Genomic DNA, 15,202 nt, shown 5'->3' on the forward strand with positions numbered 1-15,202 from the left:
TCGAGACCCTGGAAGCTGTACAGTGTGTTGTGTGGAAACTTAAGTTTGAAAGGCAAGAAAACAGTAAAGAAATCCATATGTGAGAAGCTACAGTAATGCAATATCTATATTACTAAGTGACTATCCCAGAACTCAATATCAGTTGCAGGTTACCTAGCTAATGATTTCCAGGGGCAACAAAAATTTTTGTTCCAATAATTTGTGTAATTATTGGCCAAATTTTAAAATTAAAAATGCTGTCATAATCTGCTGACTAAGGGATATTATCTTATGTTAAAAGTTCAGTGCAATAAGACAAGTATTAGTGTTAGAAACTATGCGTTTATGTTAAGGCAGTGTAACTGATGGTGCACAAATATCCGGACTTTATTCATCCGGCATTTGAGAATGAGAGCACTTAGCGACTTCCAACAAACTTTAAGCATAATTCTAAACCTTCTCTAAACTACTTCTTGCTTAATGCTTAAAGCCAAATACTAAACACATTAACTTATTTGCAAAGTAAGCAGATGTTTGTAGCTGTTTTATACATGGGAGTTTGATTCTTAAAGGAATGGAGGGCTTACTGGTAGGCAAGTAAAAAAGTAATATAAATTGAAAATCTGTGGAGTAGGGTACAAAATGACAGGAAGTAGGGAGGAGTCTGCTGAAGTTGTTCCTCAAGTTCTCGTAGACCACGATGAAAATGACCCCGAGTGTCACAGACAACTAAGGTACTTCAAGGATCATACACTGGTTTTGCTGTCATATATCTGTGTGAGGGCAGAGTTGAATTAAGTCATGTGTAAAATGAAGGCAGTCGAGTTCCAGATCTAGATTTTTCACAATGGAAGTTGCGTGATGTCTAAATGTACATGCTGTATGTTACACAAGTAGCTTAATAAATGAATACATGGCATGTAGGTGAATCTCAAAATGGCTTCAAACAGAAGCAGCTCTCTGGGCAAAAATTGTTGAGGCCTTTTTAGCCACTTGTTGATGTTTTGACCATTGGCTTCCAGCTTGAGATCTTCAGCCAACGTTTGTTTAGTGATTGATAATTCACCAGCATGAGTGTCTGTCATTGTCAAAGATTCACTCACCATTCCTGGTGATAGACTGGAGATGAGACCATAGTTGTAAATCACATGTGCATGTTGCGTCAACATCTGAGGACCTTTCCCTGGTCGTCACCACTGTGGTTCTCTCAGTGTTACCTCCAGAGGTTGTTTATTGCTGCACGAGAATCCAGGATCTGTTTCCGACCAGACTTTCATCATTCTTCTTAAAACCATTGTCATGTTTATTTTCAATGATTTTAGTACTGATGGATCGTCCCATCATTCCAATGTAGATGTTTCCACATGTACACTGTGTGCGATAACATCCTGATGATAAGAATGGGTTTCTTTTGTCATTAGCTGATCTGAGACTCACTGATTTTCTTGGTTGGTTTGTAAATAGTCTTTACACTGTGTTTACACAATATACTGCAGACTGTTTTGTTTCTTCACACTTCTTACGCAACTGGCAAAGTACCCGTTGTTCTGCAGAATGTATTCCATGTGTTGCATCTTGCCTCTGTGGTATGCAGCTCAAATAATTGTTTTGAATGCATTAAAAGCATATTAATCATGCCTCTTTTCTGTCTTAGGTGACAATTTGAAAGATTGTGTAGGTTTTGGTCCACGTGTGTGTGTGTGTGTGTGTGTGTGTGTGTGTGTGTGTGTGTGTGTCAGTTTTTGATACACGCAGTGGCCCAAGTTCTCAATAGTTCTCGTAACCAGCACATGCAGAAGGGTGTCATTAAATTTACTATGGATGTAGAAAAGGATCATCAGCGACCAGACGATCCATTGACACCCGGATCATTGAACATAAAACGATATTGCAGATTGGGTGCAGGTGGAGAAATCAGACATAATGGAGCATGTGAGGAATGAGACAGATTGTGTAAGAAAATTTGTGGACACACAGGTTATTGCTGTGGAGGTGAGCTGCCACATTTTGTTCAGGGAAGCCATTAAAATTTATGAACTTCTCAATAGTTGTAACAAGAAATCAGAAAGCCTGAACATCAATGTGCCTCAAATTCCTGTGCCGCAGCAAACAATCATTGCAGGGAACGAGAGGAGAACCAGAGTGACAATGACAGAAGAAAGCCCCTCAATTGTTGGCTCAAAAGTTACATGCAGTTTTGGCTGTGGCTCAATTCTGGTCTGCCACCAGTAATGGGGTGATGAATCTTTGGTAATTGTAACCACTGGTGCTACCGAAATGTCAGAAAAACCATCAAACAAATGTTGGCCTAAGATTCTTAGAAAAAAGCCAACAGGCAATATGTCAGTCTGGAATACTTACCTGGTCGTATTAATAAGGGAAGATAAAAATAAGAGCAGCATGTCTGTTTAGTAAGTGTGAGAGTGTCATAAGATACTCGTCCAACTCTGGCGACATGGGAAATGAGAGTAGTACATGAAGTACCCACTGCTATGCACTGTAAGGCAGTCTACAGACATGAAGCTGTCATAAATAAATAAAGACAAGATGAAACTTCAGGATCCCCTGAAATCGTAAGAAGGAAATATCTATAAGCTACAGATTTATGTGGTCCCAAAAGGATTGAATTAATGCCTAGTTTTGATTGGGGAAGAGAAAGTCTGTTGAGGATCTAATTAATGTATATACATAGTAGATGTAATAAGACATTTATTGGGTTTTAGACAACTTGTAGTGCTCGTCATTATCTAGAAAACTACTGAGTTTACTGTATCCGTCTGAGTAGTGTCAGTAGTGGTATGTGACATCACATTGAAAAACAATAATTACTTAGCTGTTAGTGAAATTATCCCCATATTTTCTTATATAAACCTAAATTTTGTGTTTTAAACTCAGGTTAACAAGATTCTTTTATCCTGATCTGGAGTAACATTAACATAAGGAACTGAATGACATGATCTGAAGAGTCCATTGACTAATGGTTTATCATTATAATTTTTTCATTAGACCTATCTATAAAGATGTTATTAGTGGCTGTTTTTGAACAATTAGCTGCTCTAGTTGTAAAGTAAAGTTTACAGTGGGTATTAAGTCAAATGCTAACATTATCGACTGCAGTAAATTTGTACTGGAAGATTTAAAAATAAATAAATAAAATAAAAAAAAAATCTACTTTAAGATCACTGGCAACTGTCAAGCCAGTTAGTTACATCAGTGAAGAAACCTGAGATTCCTAAGGATCAACTGCGGATGCTATCATTAAGGTTCATGTGGTAGGATTCTGAGCTATGCCATTGATGTGTAGTGATCTACATTGGTGATCCAAAATGTTTCATTAATACATATAACACTGCCGATGAGCACTACATATTGTTTTGTCACAACAACAACCTGACAGTGGTACAAATTTAGTCATATTGAAGCTGCGACAACCCTGTGTCTTAGCCAGACAGTCGTTTACCACAAAGTGATTAAGGGGTTGTTGATACAGCAAAATGGCTCTCTAGTTTAAGTTGTGAAGCTGGTTACAAACTTTTCCACTCATTTACAGAGGTTTCTGGCCGATGGGCCAACTGTGCTTGTAAAGCTCCCCATTGTATGGCTTTGTAAACATTGCAGTAGAACAGATGGTAAGTAGTCAGTAAACCACCATTCTTTGAAGAATCAAGCTCCCATGTACAAAACAGCTTTAGACATCTGAATAATTTACAAATGAATTAAAATTTAGTTTTAAGCATGCAAGCAATGTAAAGTTTTGAAAAGGTTTGCAATTGTGTGCAAAGTTTGTTGAAAGGTGGTGTGTGCTTTCATTATCAATCAGTGAATGAGTATAGTCTGGGAAATTTATGCTCTGTCCTAAGCAAATTCTAGTTTTACACCCATCTCAGTGTTATGAGATTATAGCTCCTTAACTATTTGTTGTACAACGATATAATTTTACATATACATTCAGTGGTATGTGGGTATTTTCTGCAAAATGTGTTGTAAAGAGATATAGTAGTAAAGAAGCAATAAATAAAAATGTCATGACTGATGCTGAAGTATAGCTGCATGGACAGTCAAAATGAAGAAGCAATGAATTCTTCTCCTTTCATCATTTCTTTGGGAGGTGTCAGGGAGGAACACTGTTGTTGGGGTTCGAAATTGTGTGCCAAGCTCATTGGCTGTCACAGAATACTCTCATTCTTAAATAATGGATGAATATAAGCTGGGTAATTTGCATGCCTTTAGTAATGCTGCCTCAAGACATATACACTGTTCCTAACTTTAATACTTGTTTTACCTACCTAAACCTTAATGTAACATTATACCTCTGAATGAGTAGGTTATGATAGCATTTCAAATTTGGCCAATAATTGCATGACATATTGAAAACCAAAATTTTGTTGCTCCTGAAAGCCAATAGATAACTTGAAAATAGTTTTAACAAGAAAGAACTCAAAATGGGTGCCTTTGCACCAGATTAGTCATTTGGTAATTTAGATGACAGGTTGCGTGTGCCATCAGGGAATGTCTAAGGGGCACTAGGTTGTTGTGTCTGCTTCCAGTAGATATTTCAATGCTAAGCAATAACAATTAAAATAAAACACTTCAAGAAATAAACACTTGAAATCTCTCAGACGTGATCGTCTCATACAGTTAAAATATTGTAGGATACCTCTCCCATGTGTCTTATAGAGGATAGGCACCTTATAGCACAGACAAAGCTGCTGTGACATCTCATATGTAGTCGACCTGAAGAAGGCTTCGTGTGACAGTAATTGAACTGACATCTTGGGTTGTCGGGTGTTCTGCCGGATATCAGCGTCGTACTTGCACGATATTTCGGTCACGTAGCTCGAGACCTTCATCAGGTGCGACCTGAGACTGCTCCTCGAGTGGATCTGGTCCAGTATTTATGCCTATGGACTTCCCCCTCCACCAACGGCTGCAGGCGCTTCCTCTGTGGTCCGCGCCCATTCCCTGTGACCTGCTGGAGCGTTGCTGCTCCGTTTTCCGTCCGCTGCGGTTCTAGGTGTTCCCTCTGCGGTCCGCGCCCACCAAACCCGCTCCTGGGGGTTTCATCTACGGTCTGGGGTACCAGGCGTTCCCCCTGCGGTCCGCGCCCGCTCACCACGACCTGTTGGAGCGTTGCTGCTCCGTTTTTCATCTGCTGCAGCTCTGGATGTTCCCTCTGCGGTCCGCGCCCACCAGTCCCACTTCTGGGTGTTCCATCTTCGGTCTGGTGCTCCTGGCAGTCCGTCAGGGGCTCGTTTACCATCTCCATGTCTCTGGTTCTTCTGTTTGTGTAGTGTTGCAGCTGGCCCCGTTGCTCCTTTAACAATTCCAGAGCCGGATCCCAGGCTCTGCTTAGCTAGTACCCTGTGTCACGATTCAAAAGATCGTCAGCCATTTTAATCTCAATCGATTCTCTTATGACACTGTCCCAAAATCTGGGTGTTTGTGCTAGAATCTTGGTATCCTCATACTTCATGGCATGATCTAGCTCTAGACAGTGTTCAGCAATGGCTGACTTAGTCACCTGTCTTAATCTAGTGTGCCTCTGATGTTCTTTGCACCTGATCTCCACAGTTCTTGTCGTCTGGCCAATGTAGGACATGCCACATTGGCAAGGTATATTGTAAATCCCTGGTTTTCGTAACCCCAGGTCGTCTTTGACACTCCCCAGCAGTCCCCCGATCTTGTTGGATGGACAGAAAACACACTTGATATTGTGTTTACGCAGGATCCTACTGATTCTGGCAGAAATAGAGCCAGCATAGGGCAGATATGCCACCTTCCTTGCTTCATCTTGGTCTTCTTCAGGAACCTGTGGTATAGTGGCTGGTCGGAGTGCCCTCTCAATTTGTCTGTCCATGTATCCATTCTTGGAGAAAACTGTTTTGAGACGTTCTATCTCTATGGGTAGATTCTCTTGGTCTGATAGGGCACGTGCTCTGTGGACCAAAGTCTTCAGAACCCCATTCTTCTGTGCAGGGTGGTGACAACTGCTGGCCTGCAGATATAAATCAGTGTGTGTAGGTTTTCGGTACACACTGTAGCCAATTGATCCATCTGCTTTCCTCTGGACTAGTACATCCAGAAATGACAGCTGGCCATTCTTCTCCAGTTCCATGGTGAACTTGATATTAGGGTGGCATGAGTTAAGATGTTCAAGAAACTCATTGAGCCTGTCCATCCCATGTGGCCAGATCACGAAGGTGTCATCCACATACCTAAAGAAGCATGTGGGTTTGAATGTGGCTGTCTCCAATGCCCTCTCCTCAAAACTCTCCATAAACATGTTGGCAACCACAGGGGACAGTGGGCTGCCCATAGCTACACCTTCAGTTTGCTCGTAATATTGGTTTCTGTACAGGAAATACGTGGATGTCAGTGTATGACTGAACAGGTCCAACAGAGCACCATCAAATTTCTCTGCAATCAGTTCTAGTGAGTCTTTCAGTGGGACCCTGGTGAACAGCGATACCACATCAAAACTAACCATGATGTCCGAATCTGTGATGTGCAGTTGCTTGAGGCGTTGCAGAGAAACACATTAATGTATAATACCAAGATGCAGTTGTCAGTGATATTGTTTCCATTATGTTCAGTTTAATATATTTTATGTTTGTATTTCCCTCTTTGCATATGACATTGACATGTGACTTCTCTCCCTCCATCCCTCTCACTTCCTCCCCTCCCCTCCCCTCCCCTCCCCACCTAGGCCCTGTATGTTGTTCAAGTACAGCATTAGTGTTTCCCATATTTCAGAAGCTACACTGCTACTTATTTTATGACTTTTAATTTCAGTTTTAATGCTTAAATTGCTGCTGTGGATGGCAACTCATTCCTGATGTGTTCTTTTGGTTCGCTTCTGTTATAGTGTGTGCAGCCTCAAAACTTTTCATAATTTTATAACACCCCATTTCTTTTTTGCCTCTTTTTACTGTTTGAATAAGTGTGAAATTTTTTAAATTATTTTATAGGAAGACACTGTGTCAGTTAGAAATATCTTGTGTTACATTCTTCAGTTTGTTTTTACAGATACTGAATGCTGCTTACAATATTGAGGTGAACCCTTCAAGTTCATCTACGTTACTTCACTCTTTTATGGAAAGACTAAGGAAGCTCCTGTATTCATTCAAGTTCCCTTGGGCTCTTCCACGGAGATTGGATGCTGACTGGAGAAAACAAGTTGCAACTGAAATGATAGACTCATTGAGTCCATCCCGCTTAGTTAAGAGCATTTTTTCTAATCAGGTAATTGCCAAACATATACCTTCTACCTACAGTAAGGAGTACCAGTGGACTATGTTCATCAGTGTCCCATAAGAGTCTAGTGCAGCCAGTGAGCTCTGCAACCTGTGTGAACATCACACAGTCTTAGTAGCCACTCTGATCTGTTGAACTGCTACACATTATGTATATACCTTATGACAGGAGGATAATCTGACCTGAAAGATGTGAATCAAACCAAGAAAATGAACTGGTTCTTGGAACGTCTTCAGTGAATTTATACCATATAAGAATCTGAACTACTTGATCAAAGGGAGAGTACCTCTGAAATTACCAGTGCCATATACGAACAGAATTGCATCCAAAACTTATGGGCACTAATGACTCACATGATATGTGCCTTGAACTCAAATCAGTCATAGTCAGTGTCAGTCAGTCAGTCAGTCAGTCAGTCAGTCAATCAAACCACCTATCCTTTGATCCAGCCATCCATCCAGAATTTCATCTTATATTTATCTTTTCATGTTTGCATATCAACTGCTAAGCTGAAAGTGAGGATTATCAGTTAACACTGTGCAAGGAGAGATGGACAAGTTTTGTACTGTCATAAATATAAGTTATTGAGCTTGTAATAACATAATTTAGTTTACCACATTATGTGATTCAGGAAAGCATGCAAATTTGTCATTCGTGATTTAAACAGTACATATTATGCTGTAGGTACATATGTCAGTGTGTGTTTAATGCAGATTATTAAAAATTTCACTTTTATTTATGAATTATTTGAGAAAATTTGAAGACTGTAAAGCTGTGTAGATCATGTCTTTTGTTTTCGTGCAATAAATAGAGACAGTATCTTTTTTGTTTTGTAAATAAAAATGCCTTTTCTTGCTGCACTCTCATTTATTTTCCCAGAAGCATTTTGCCTTTACTCACTTAAATGCATTATCAATGGAATCTATAATGATACAGTTATGATATACTTTTGTTTTGGTATGTATTATTCATAGATTATAAAACAGTTCACTGCTTGCTTTTTATGTAAATATATGATTACTTACAGTTCTTCCTGTTTTTAGTCGGCATCGGTGTTTCCTCTCATCTGGTCACATGGAGGTTGCACTACCGCTCTATTTACAAAATATAAACATGTTTTTAGTGTTTAGAACATTTTTCTTCCCACTTTTCATTTTGTTTCCACTTGCTGTTTTTATGCATTCTCAGCCTTCTGTCACTAGTACAGACATGTCCGCCCCCGGTAGCTGATTGGTCAGCATGACGGATTGTCAATCCTCTGGGCCCGGGTTCGATTCCCGGCTGGGTCGGGGAATTTGCTCCACCAAGGGACTGGGTGTTGTGCTGTCATCATCATCATCATCATCATCATCATCATTAACTGCAGGTCGCCGAAGTAGTGTCAAATTGAAAGATTGGCACCCAGCGAATGACCTGCCCGATGGGATGCCCTAGCCATACGATTAAATAAAAGTATAGACATAACACTAATACATAACACTATACATAAGTATAGACATAACACTACTTTGAGTTCACTGTGTATCTAATCTTGTGTGTGTGTGTGTGTGTGTGTGTGTGTGTGTGTGTGTGTGTGTGTGTGTGTGTGTTTTCCCATTTGATTTGAGTTTTGGTTTAAATGTTTTGTGGTGAGGTTCATGGAACTGTTTCCAGTCATTGTACAGCAGTTTTTGTGTGACTTTGGACTGCTGCACCTGTCCTCCATAAGCAACCAAAAATCCACAAACTACACTCCTGGAAATGGAAAAAAGAACACATTGACACCGGTGTGTCAGACCCACCATACTTGCTTCGGACACTGCGAGAGGGCTGTACAAGCAATGATCACACGCATGGCACAGCGGACACACCAGGAACCGCGGTGTTGGCCGTCGAATGGCGCTAGCTGCGCAGTATTTGTGCACCGCCGCCGTCAGTGTCAGCCTGTTTGCCGTGGCATACGGAGCTCCATCGCAGTCTTTAACACTGGTAGCATGCCGCGACAGCGTGGACGTGAACCGTATGTGCAGTTGACGGACTTTGAGCGAGGGCGTATAGTGGGCATGCAGGAGGCCGGGTGGACGTACCGCCGAATTGCTCAACACGTGGGGCGTGAGGTCTCCACAGTTCATCGATGTTGTCGCCAGTGGTCGGCGGAAGGTGCACGTGCCCGTCGACCTGGGACCGGACCGCAGCGACGCACGGATGCACGCCAAGACCGTAGGATCCTATGCAGTGCCGTAGGGGACCGCACCGCCACTTCCCAGCAAATTAGGGACACTGTTGCTCCTGGGGTATCAGCGAGGACCATTCGCAACCGTCTCCATGAAGCTGGGCTACGGTCCCGCACGCCGTTAGGCCGTCTTCCGCTCACGCCCCAACATCGTGCAGCCCGCCTCCAGTGGTGTCGCGACAGGCGTGAATGGAGGGACGAATGGAGACGTGTCGTCTTCAGCGATGAGAGTCGCTTCTGCCTTGGTGCCAATGATGGTCGTATGCGTGTTTGGCGCCGTGCAGGTGAGCGCCACAATCAGGACTGCATACGACCGAGGCACACAGGGCCAACACCCGGCATCATGGTGTGGGGAGCGATCTCCTACACTGGCCGTACACCACTGGTGATCGTCGAGGGGACACTGAATAGTGCACGGTACATCCAAACCGTCATCGAACCCATCGTTCTACCATTCCTAGACCGGCAAGGGAACTTGCTGTTCCAACAGGACAATGCACGTCCGCATGTATCCCGTGCCAACCAACGTGCTCTAGAAGGTGTAAGTCAACTAGCCAGGCCAGCAAGATCTCCGGATCTGTCCCCCATTGAGCATGTTTGGGACTGGATGAAGCGTCGTCTCACGCGGTCTGCATGTCCAGCACGAACGCTGGTCCAACTGAGGTGCCAGGTGGAAATGGCATGGCAAGCCGTTCCACAGGACTACATCCAGCATCTCTACGATCGTCTCCATGGGAGAATAGCAGCCTGCATTGCTGCGGAAGGTGGATATACACTGTACTAGTGCCGACATTGTGCATGCTCTGTTGCCTGTGTCTATGTGCCTGTGGTTCTGTCAGCGTGATCATGTGATGTATCTGACCCCAGGAATGCGTCAATAAAGTTTCCCCTTCCTGGGACAATGAATTCACGGTGTTCTTATTTCAATTTCCAGGAGTGTAATTCTTCCTGCGAGACCAATACTGGATTTCAGAAAAGCCCCCACTTACAAGCAAGCAAGAGGATACATGTTAAAATTACTGTCTGAAAATGTCAAAGTCCAAGGAGACAGAACCATTAAAAACACTACACAGCAAATACAACAAATAAAAGATATAAAAATCCGACACAGCAACACTCATCTCATTTGATATAGAAAGCATGTATTACAACATACCAGTACCAGAAACAATAGAAATCATAGATAAGAACCTGAAAACACAGTCAACTCCCTGATGAACACATTAATAAAGCTCATAACAGAACAAAATTACTTCCATTTCATTAATGAATTTTATTTAGAAGAAAAAGGAATAACAGTGGGGTCCCCAGTGTGAGGAGCCTTAGCAAATATTTCTATAAACCACATTCAACAGATCATTTTCACAAAAAGAAGGGCAGAAGAGTGCTTAATAGATGAACCACAAAAAAATTGAAAAAAAAAATTACATACTGGCCTCAACAAGGTACATAAAAATATAAAATTCACAATGGAGAGAGAAGCGAATAACCAAATTAACTTCCTAGATATAACAATCAAAAAGCAAATAAGTAAGCATATGTTTGAAATTTACTGTAAACACACAGCAACAGACATTATCATCCCCCAATCCTTGAACCACCCATTCACTAAAGGAAGCAGCACTTAGACACATGCTCCACAGACTCAGCACAGTCCTACTCAACAAAGAAAGGCACAAAAAAAAACTGGACATATTAATGCAGATAGCTCAAAATAGTGGGTGCAATAGTAATATAGTCACAAAGCTAAACAACAAAATTAAAAGTAAAATAAAAGCAGAAAGCACAAAACTACTAACATCATCACAACAGAACCAAACACAATCACTCAGTACCATAACAACTACACAAAATAATCAGGAAAATATCAGAGAAAACACAAGATGGTACACAATGACATACAAACACAAACTTACACATACAATCACGTTTTCAAAAGACAGGGAATAAACATATCATGCACAACAGGCAATTCTATCCAAAAATACACACCAAAACTAAAATGACACAGATATAACCAGAAAGCAGGTGTGTGTGTGTGTGTGTGTGTGTGTGTGTGTGTCATATATATCAATTACAGATTGTCATGGCAGATACATTGGACAAACCGGCAGAACATTTAATGTCTGATACAAAGAACACATGAGAGCCTGGAGGTATGGGACAAACGACTCCGCATTTGCAGAACACTTGAGAGAACACAATCACAAACCAACCATTAGAGAAGAAACTAAACTCCACCCCAACAGGCCATGTGAAGGCTCAATGGTACCAACCAGACTCCATGTCATCCTCAGCCCACAAGCGTCATTGGATGCGGATACGGGGGGGACAAGTGGTCAGCACACCACTCTCCCAGCTGTGTGTCAGTTTATGAGACTGGACTCGCTACTTCTCAATCAAGTAGCTCTTCAGTTTGCTTCACAAGGGCTGGGTGCACCTCACTTGCCAACAGTGCTTGGCAGACCGGATAGTTACCCATCCAAGTTCTAGCCCAGCCCAATGTTACCCTGAACCTCTCCCTCCCCCCTGAACCTCTCCCTCCCCCCCTGAAACTCTCCCTCCCCCCTGAAACTCTCCCTCCCCCCCTGAAACTCTCCCTCCCCCCCTGAAACTCTCCCTCCCCCCCTGAAACTCTCCCTCCCCCCACTGAACCTCTCCCTCCCCCCACTGAACCTCTCCCTCCCCCCACTGAACCTCTCCCTCCCCCCACTGAACCTCTCCCTCCCCCCACTGAACCTCTCCCTCCCCCCTGAACCTCTCCCTCCCCCCTGAACCTCTCCCTCCCCCCCCTGAACCTCTCCCTCCCCCCCCTGAACCTCTCCCTCCCCCCCCTGAACCTCTCCCTCCCCCCCCCCCTGAACCTCTCCCCCCCCCCCCCTGAACCACTCCCTCCCCCCCCTGAACCACTCCCTCCCCCCCCTGAACCACTCCCTCCCCCCCCTGAACCTCTCCCTCCCCCCCCCCCCTGAACCTCTCCCTCCCTCCCCCCCCTGAACCTCTCCCTCCCCCCCCCCTGAACCTCTCCCTCCCTCCCCCACCTGAACCTCTCCCTCCCCCCCCCCCTGAACCTCTCCCTCCCCCCCTGAACCTCTCCCTCCGCCCGCCCCCCTGTGGCTAGCACATAATATTTAAACCAAAGCTCGAATCAAATGGGAAAAAAAGTCCTCCCTTGACCCCGGCTCTGGGGCCGGTTGGCTACATGTATGCATACGTAAACAAACCAAACAGGATGAGATACACAGTGAACTCAAAATAGTTATGTGTATATTGGAGTTATGTCTATACTAGTGACCGAAGATGGGAGCACCTCAAAACAGGTGCAACAAAATAAAAAATAGGAATTAAAAGGTTTGAAAAACGGAAAAAAGCTTATGTTTCATAAATAGTGGCATTGCGACCTACATGTGACCAGGTGAGAGAAAACCCAGATTACAACTAAAAACAGAAAGAACCAGAAGTAATCACTTATTTACATAAAAAGCAAGCAGTGAACTGTTTTATAATGTACAAATAATACATATCAGAGCAAAAGTCTTATCATAACTCTATTGCTATGGATCCCACCTTAAAGTGAAAAAATGTGAAATGAGTCTGGGAAAATAAAACACAGCGCAGCAAGACAAGGCATTTTTATTTACGAAACCAATTATTTCTGTGCTTGCTGTGGAGGATGGCCATGCAAAGAAACTCGAGACAGTTTTTTTCCTTTTTATTTTTTATTTTTACACTACTGGCCATTAAAATTGCTTCACCAAGAAGAAATGCAGATGATAAACGGGTATTCATTGGACAAATATATTATACTAGAACTGACATGTGATTACATTTACACGCAATTTGGGTGCATAGATCCTCTGGCCGTAATAACAGCCTCGATATGCCTGGGCATTGAGTCAAACAGACCTTGGATGGCGTGTACAGGTACAGCTGCCCATGCAGCTTCAATACAATACCACAGTTCATCAAGAGTAGTGACTGGCGTATTGCGATGAGACAGTTGCTCGGCCACCATTGACAAGACGTTTTTGAATTGGTGAGAGATCTGGAGAATGTGCTGGCCAGGGCAGCAGTTGAACATTTTCTATATCCAGAAAGGCCCGTACAGGACCTGCAACATGCGGTCATGCATTATCCTGCTAAAATGTAGGGTTTCACAGGGATCAAACGAAGGGTAGAGCCACGGGTCGTAAACACATCTGAAATGTAATGTCCACTGTTCAAAGTGCCGTCAATGCGAAGAAGAGGTGACTGAGATGTGTAACCAATGGCCCCCTCTTCCATCATGCCAGGTAATATGCCAGTATGGCGATGACGAATACACTCTTCCAATGTGCGTTCACCATGATGTCGCCAAACATGGATGTGATCATCATGATGCTGTAAACACAACCTGCATTCATCTGAAGAAATGACGTTTTGGCATTCTTGCACCCAGGTTCGTCATTGAGTACACCATCGCAGGCGCTCCTGTCTGTGATGCTGCGTCAAGGGTAACCGCAGCCATGGTCTCCAAGCTGATAGTCCCTGCTGCTGCAAACGTTGTCAAACTGTTTGTGCATATGGTTTTTGTCTTGCAAACCTCCCCATCTGTTGACTCAGGGATTGAGACGTGGCTGCACGATCTGTTACAGCCATGCGGATAAGATGCCTGTCATCTCAACTGCTAGTGATACGAGGCCATTGGGGTCCTGCACGGCGTTCCGTATTACCCTCCTGAACCCACCGATTCCATATTCTGCTAACAGTCATTGGATCTCGACCAACACGAGCAGCAATGTTGCGATAAGGTAAACCGCAATCGCGATAGGCTACAATCCGACCTTTATCAAAGTCAGAAACATGATGGTACGCATTTCTCCTCTGTACACTGGGCATCACGACGACGTTTCACCAGGCAACACCAGTCAATTGCTGTTTGTGTATGAGAAATATGTTGGAAACTTTCCTCATGTCAGCAAGTTGTAGGTGTCACCACCGGTGCCAACCTTGTGTGAATGCTCTGATAAGCTAAGCATTTGCATATCACATCATCATCTTCCTGTCGGTTAAACTTCCTGTCTGTAGCACATCATTTTCATGGTGTAGCAATTTTAATGGCCACTAGCGTATTTATTTATTTAGTTTTTGCCAATATGTGTAAGTAGAGGTTATCTTTTTCTTAGTTCAATTTCCAAAAGGTAGTGCACATTTTGTTTGTTTCACCAAGTCTGCATACAGGCCTAGTTGCATATTGGCCAAAATTTTTGTAAATGCATTGTCCACTTCCTCGGTGATTTTACTTTCTTAGATTTGCCTTAGAATTGTTAGTTCAGGGTATGATTATATGGATGCTGTGGTTATATTTCCCATTAGGGTGACTGTAGTGGCATGAGTGTTCAGCAGGTAAATAACTCTTTAGCGATTTTTCAGGATATGCTGTAGAGGTGGGAAGAGAGTGGAGCAGGAGGGGAACATTGTTGCCCTTCAGGCTTAATTAAATAAGGCAAGATTAGATCCAGACAGGTTAAGGGGGGAGGAGAGTAAAGAGCGATGGGGAGCGGCAACAGATAATAGAAGAAACAGCCATAGACTTGTTTTGACACATTGCAGTAAACTTTCAGCAAGAAATTGGAAGGTAAGAATGTAAGAAAGTTAGTAAAGAGAAAGTAAAGTTGGTTGGTAGGTAGTTGTCATGTGAAAACTGTAGGCCAACTTTTGAGGATTCCCTTTCACTTTCTCGACTGTCGAATTGAAATTCAGTCGGAACTTAGCTCT

The 15,202-nt window shown here is 43.0% G+C and overlaps 1 protein-coding gene across 3 annotated transcripts in view; it reads left to right on the forward strand.

Moving 5' to 3' along the window:
- Window positions 1–15,202, forward strand: part of LOC124555766 (dual serine/threonine and tyrosine protein kinase-like) — a 335,619-nt gene that overhangs the window by 192,010 nt on the left and 128,407 nt on the right. For all 3 annotated transcript variants that reach the window (XM_047129810.1, XM_047129811.1, XM_047129812.1), the window contains one exon: window positions 7,006–7,221. In XM_047129810.1, the coding sequence (XP_046985766.1) occupies window positions 7,006–7,221 (216 nt within the window). The remainder of the gene's footprint in view (window positions 1–7,005; window positions 7,222–15,202) is intronic.

Source organism: Schistocerca americana, chromosome X (genome assembly GCF_021461395.2).
Source record: "Schistocerca americana isolate TAMUIC-IGC-003095 chromosome X, iqSchAmer2.1, whole genome shotgun sequence".
Taxonomy (NCBI): Eukaryota; Metazoa; Arthropoda; class Insecta; order Orthoptera; family Acrididae; genus Schistocerca; species Schistocerca americana.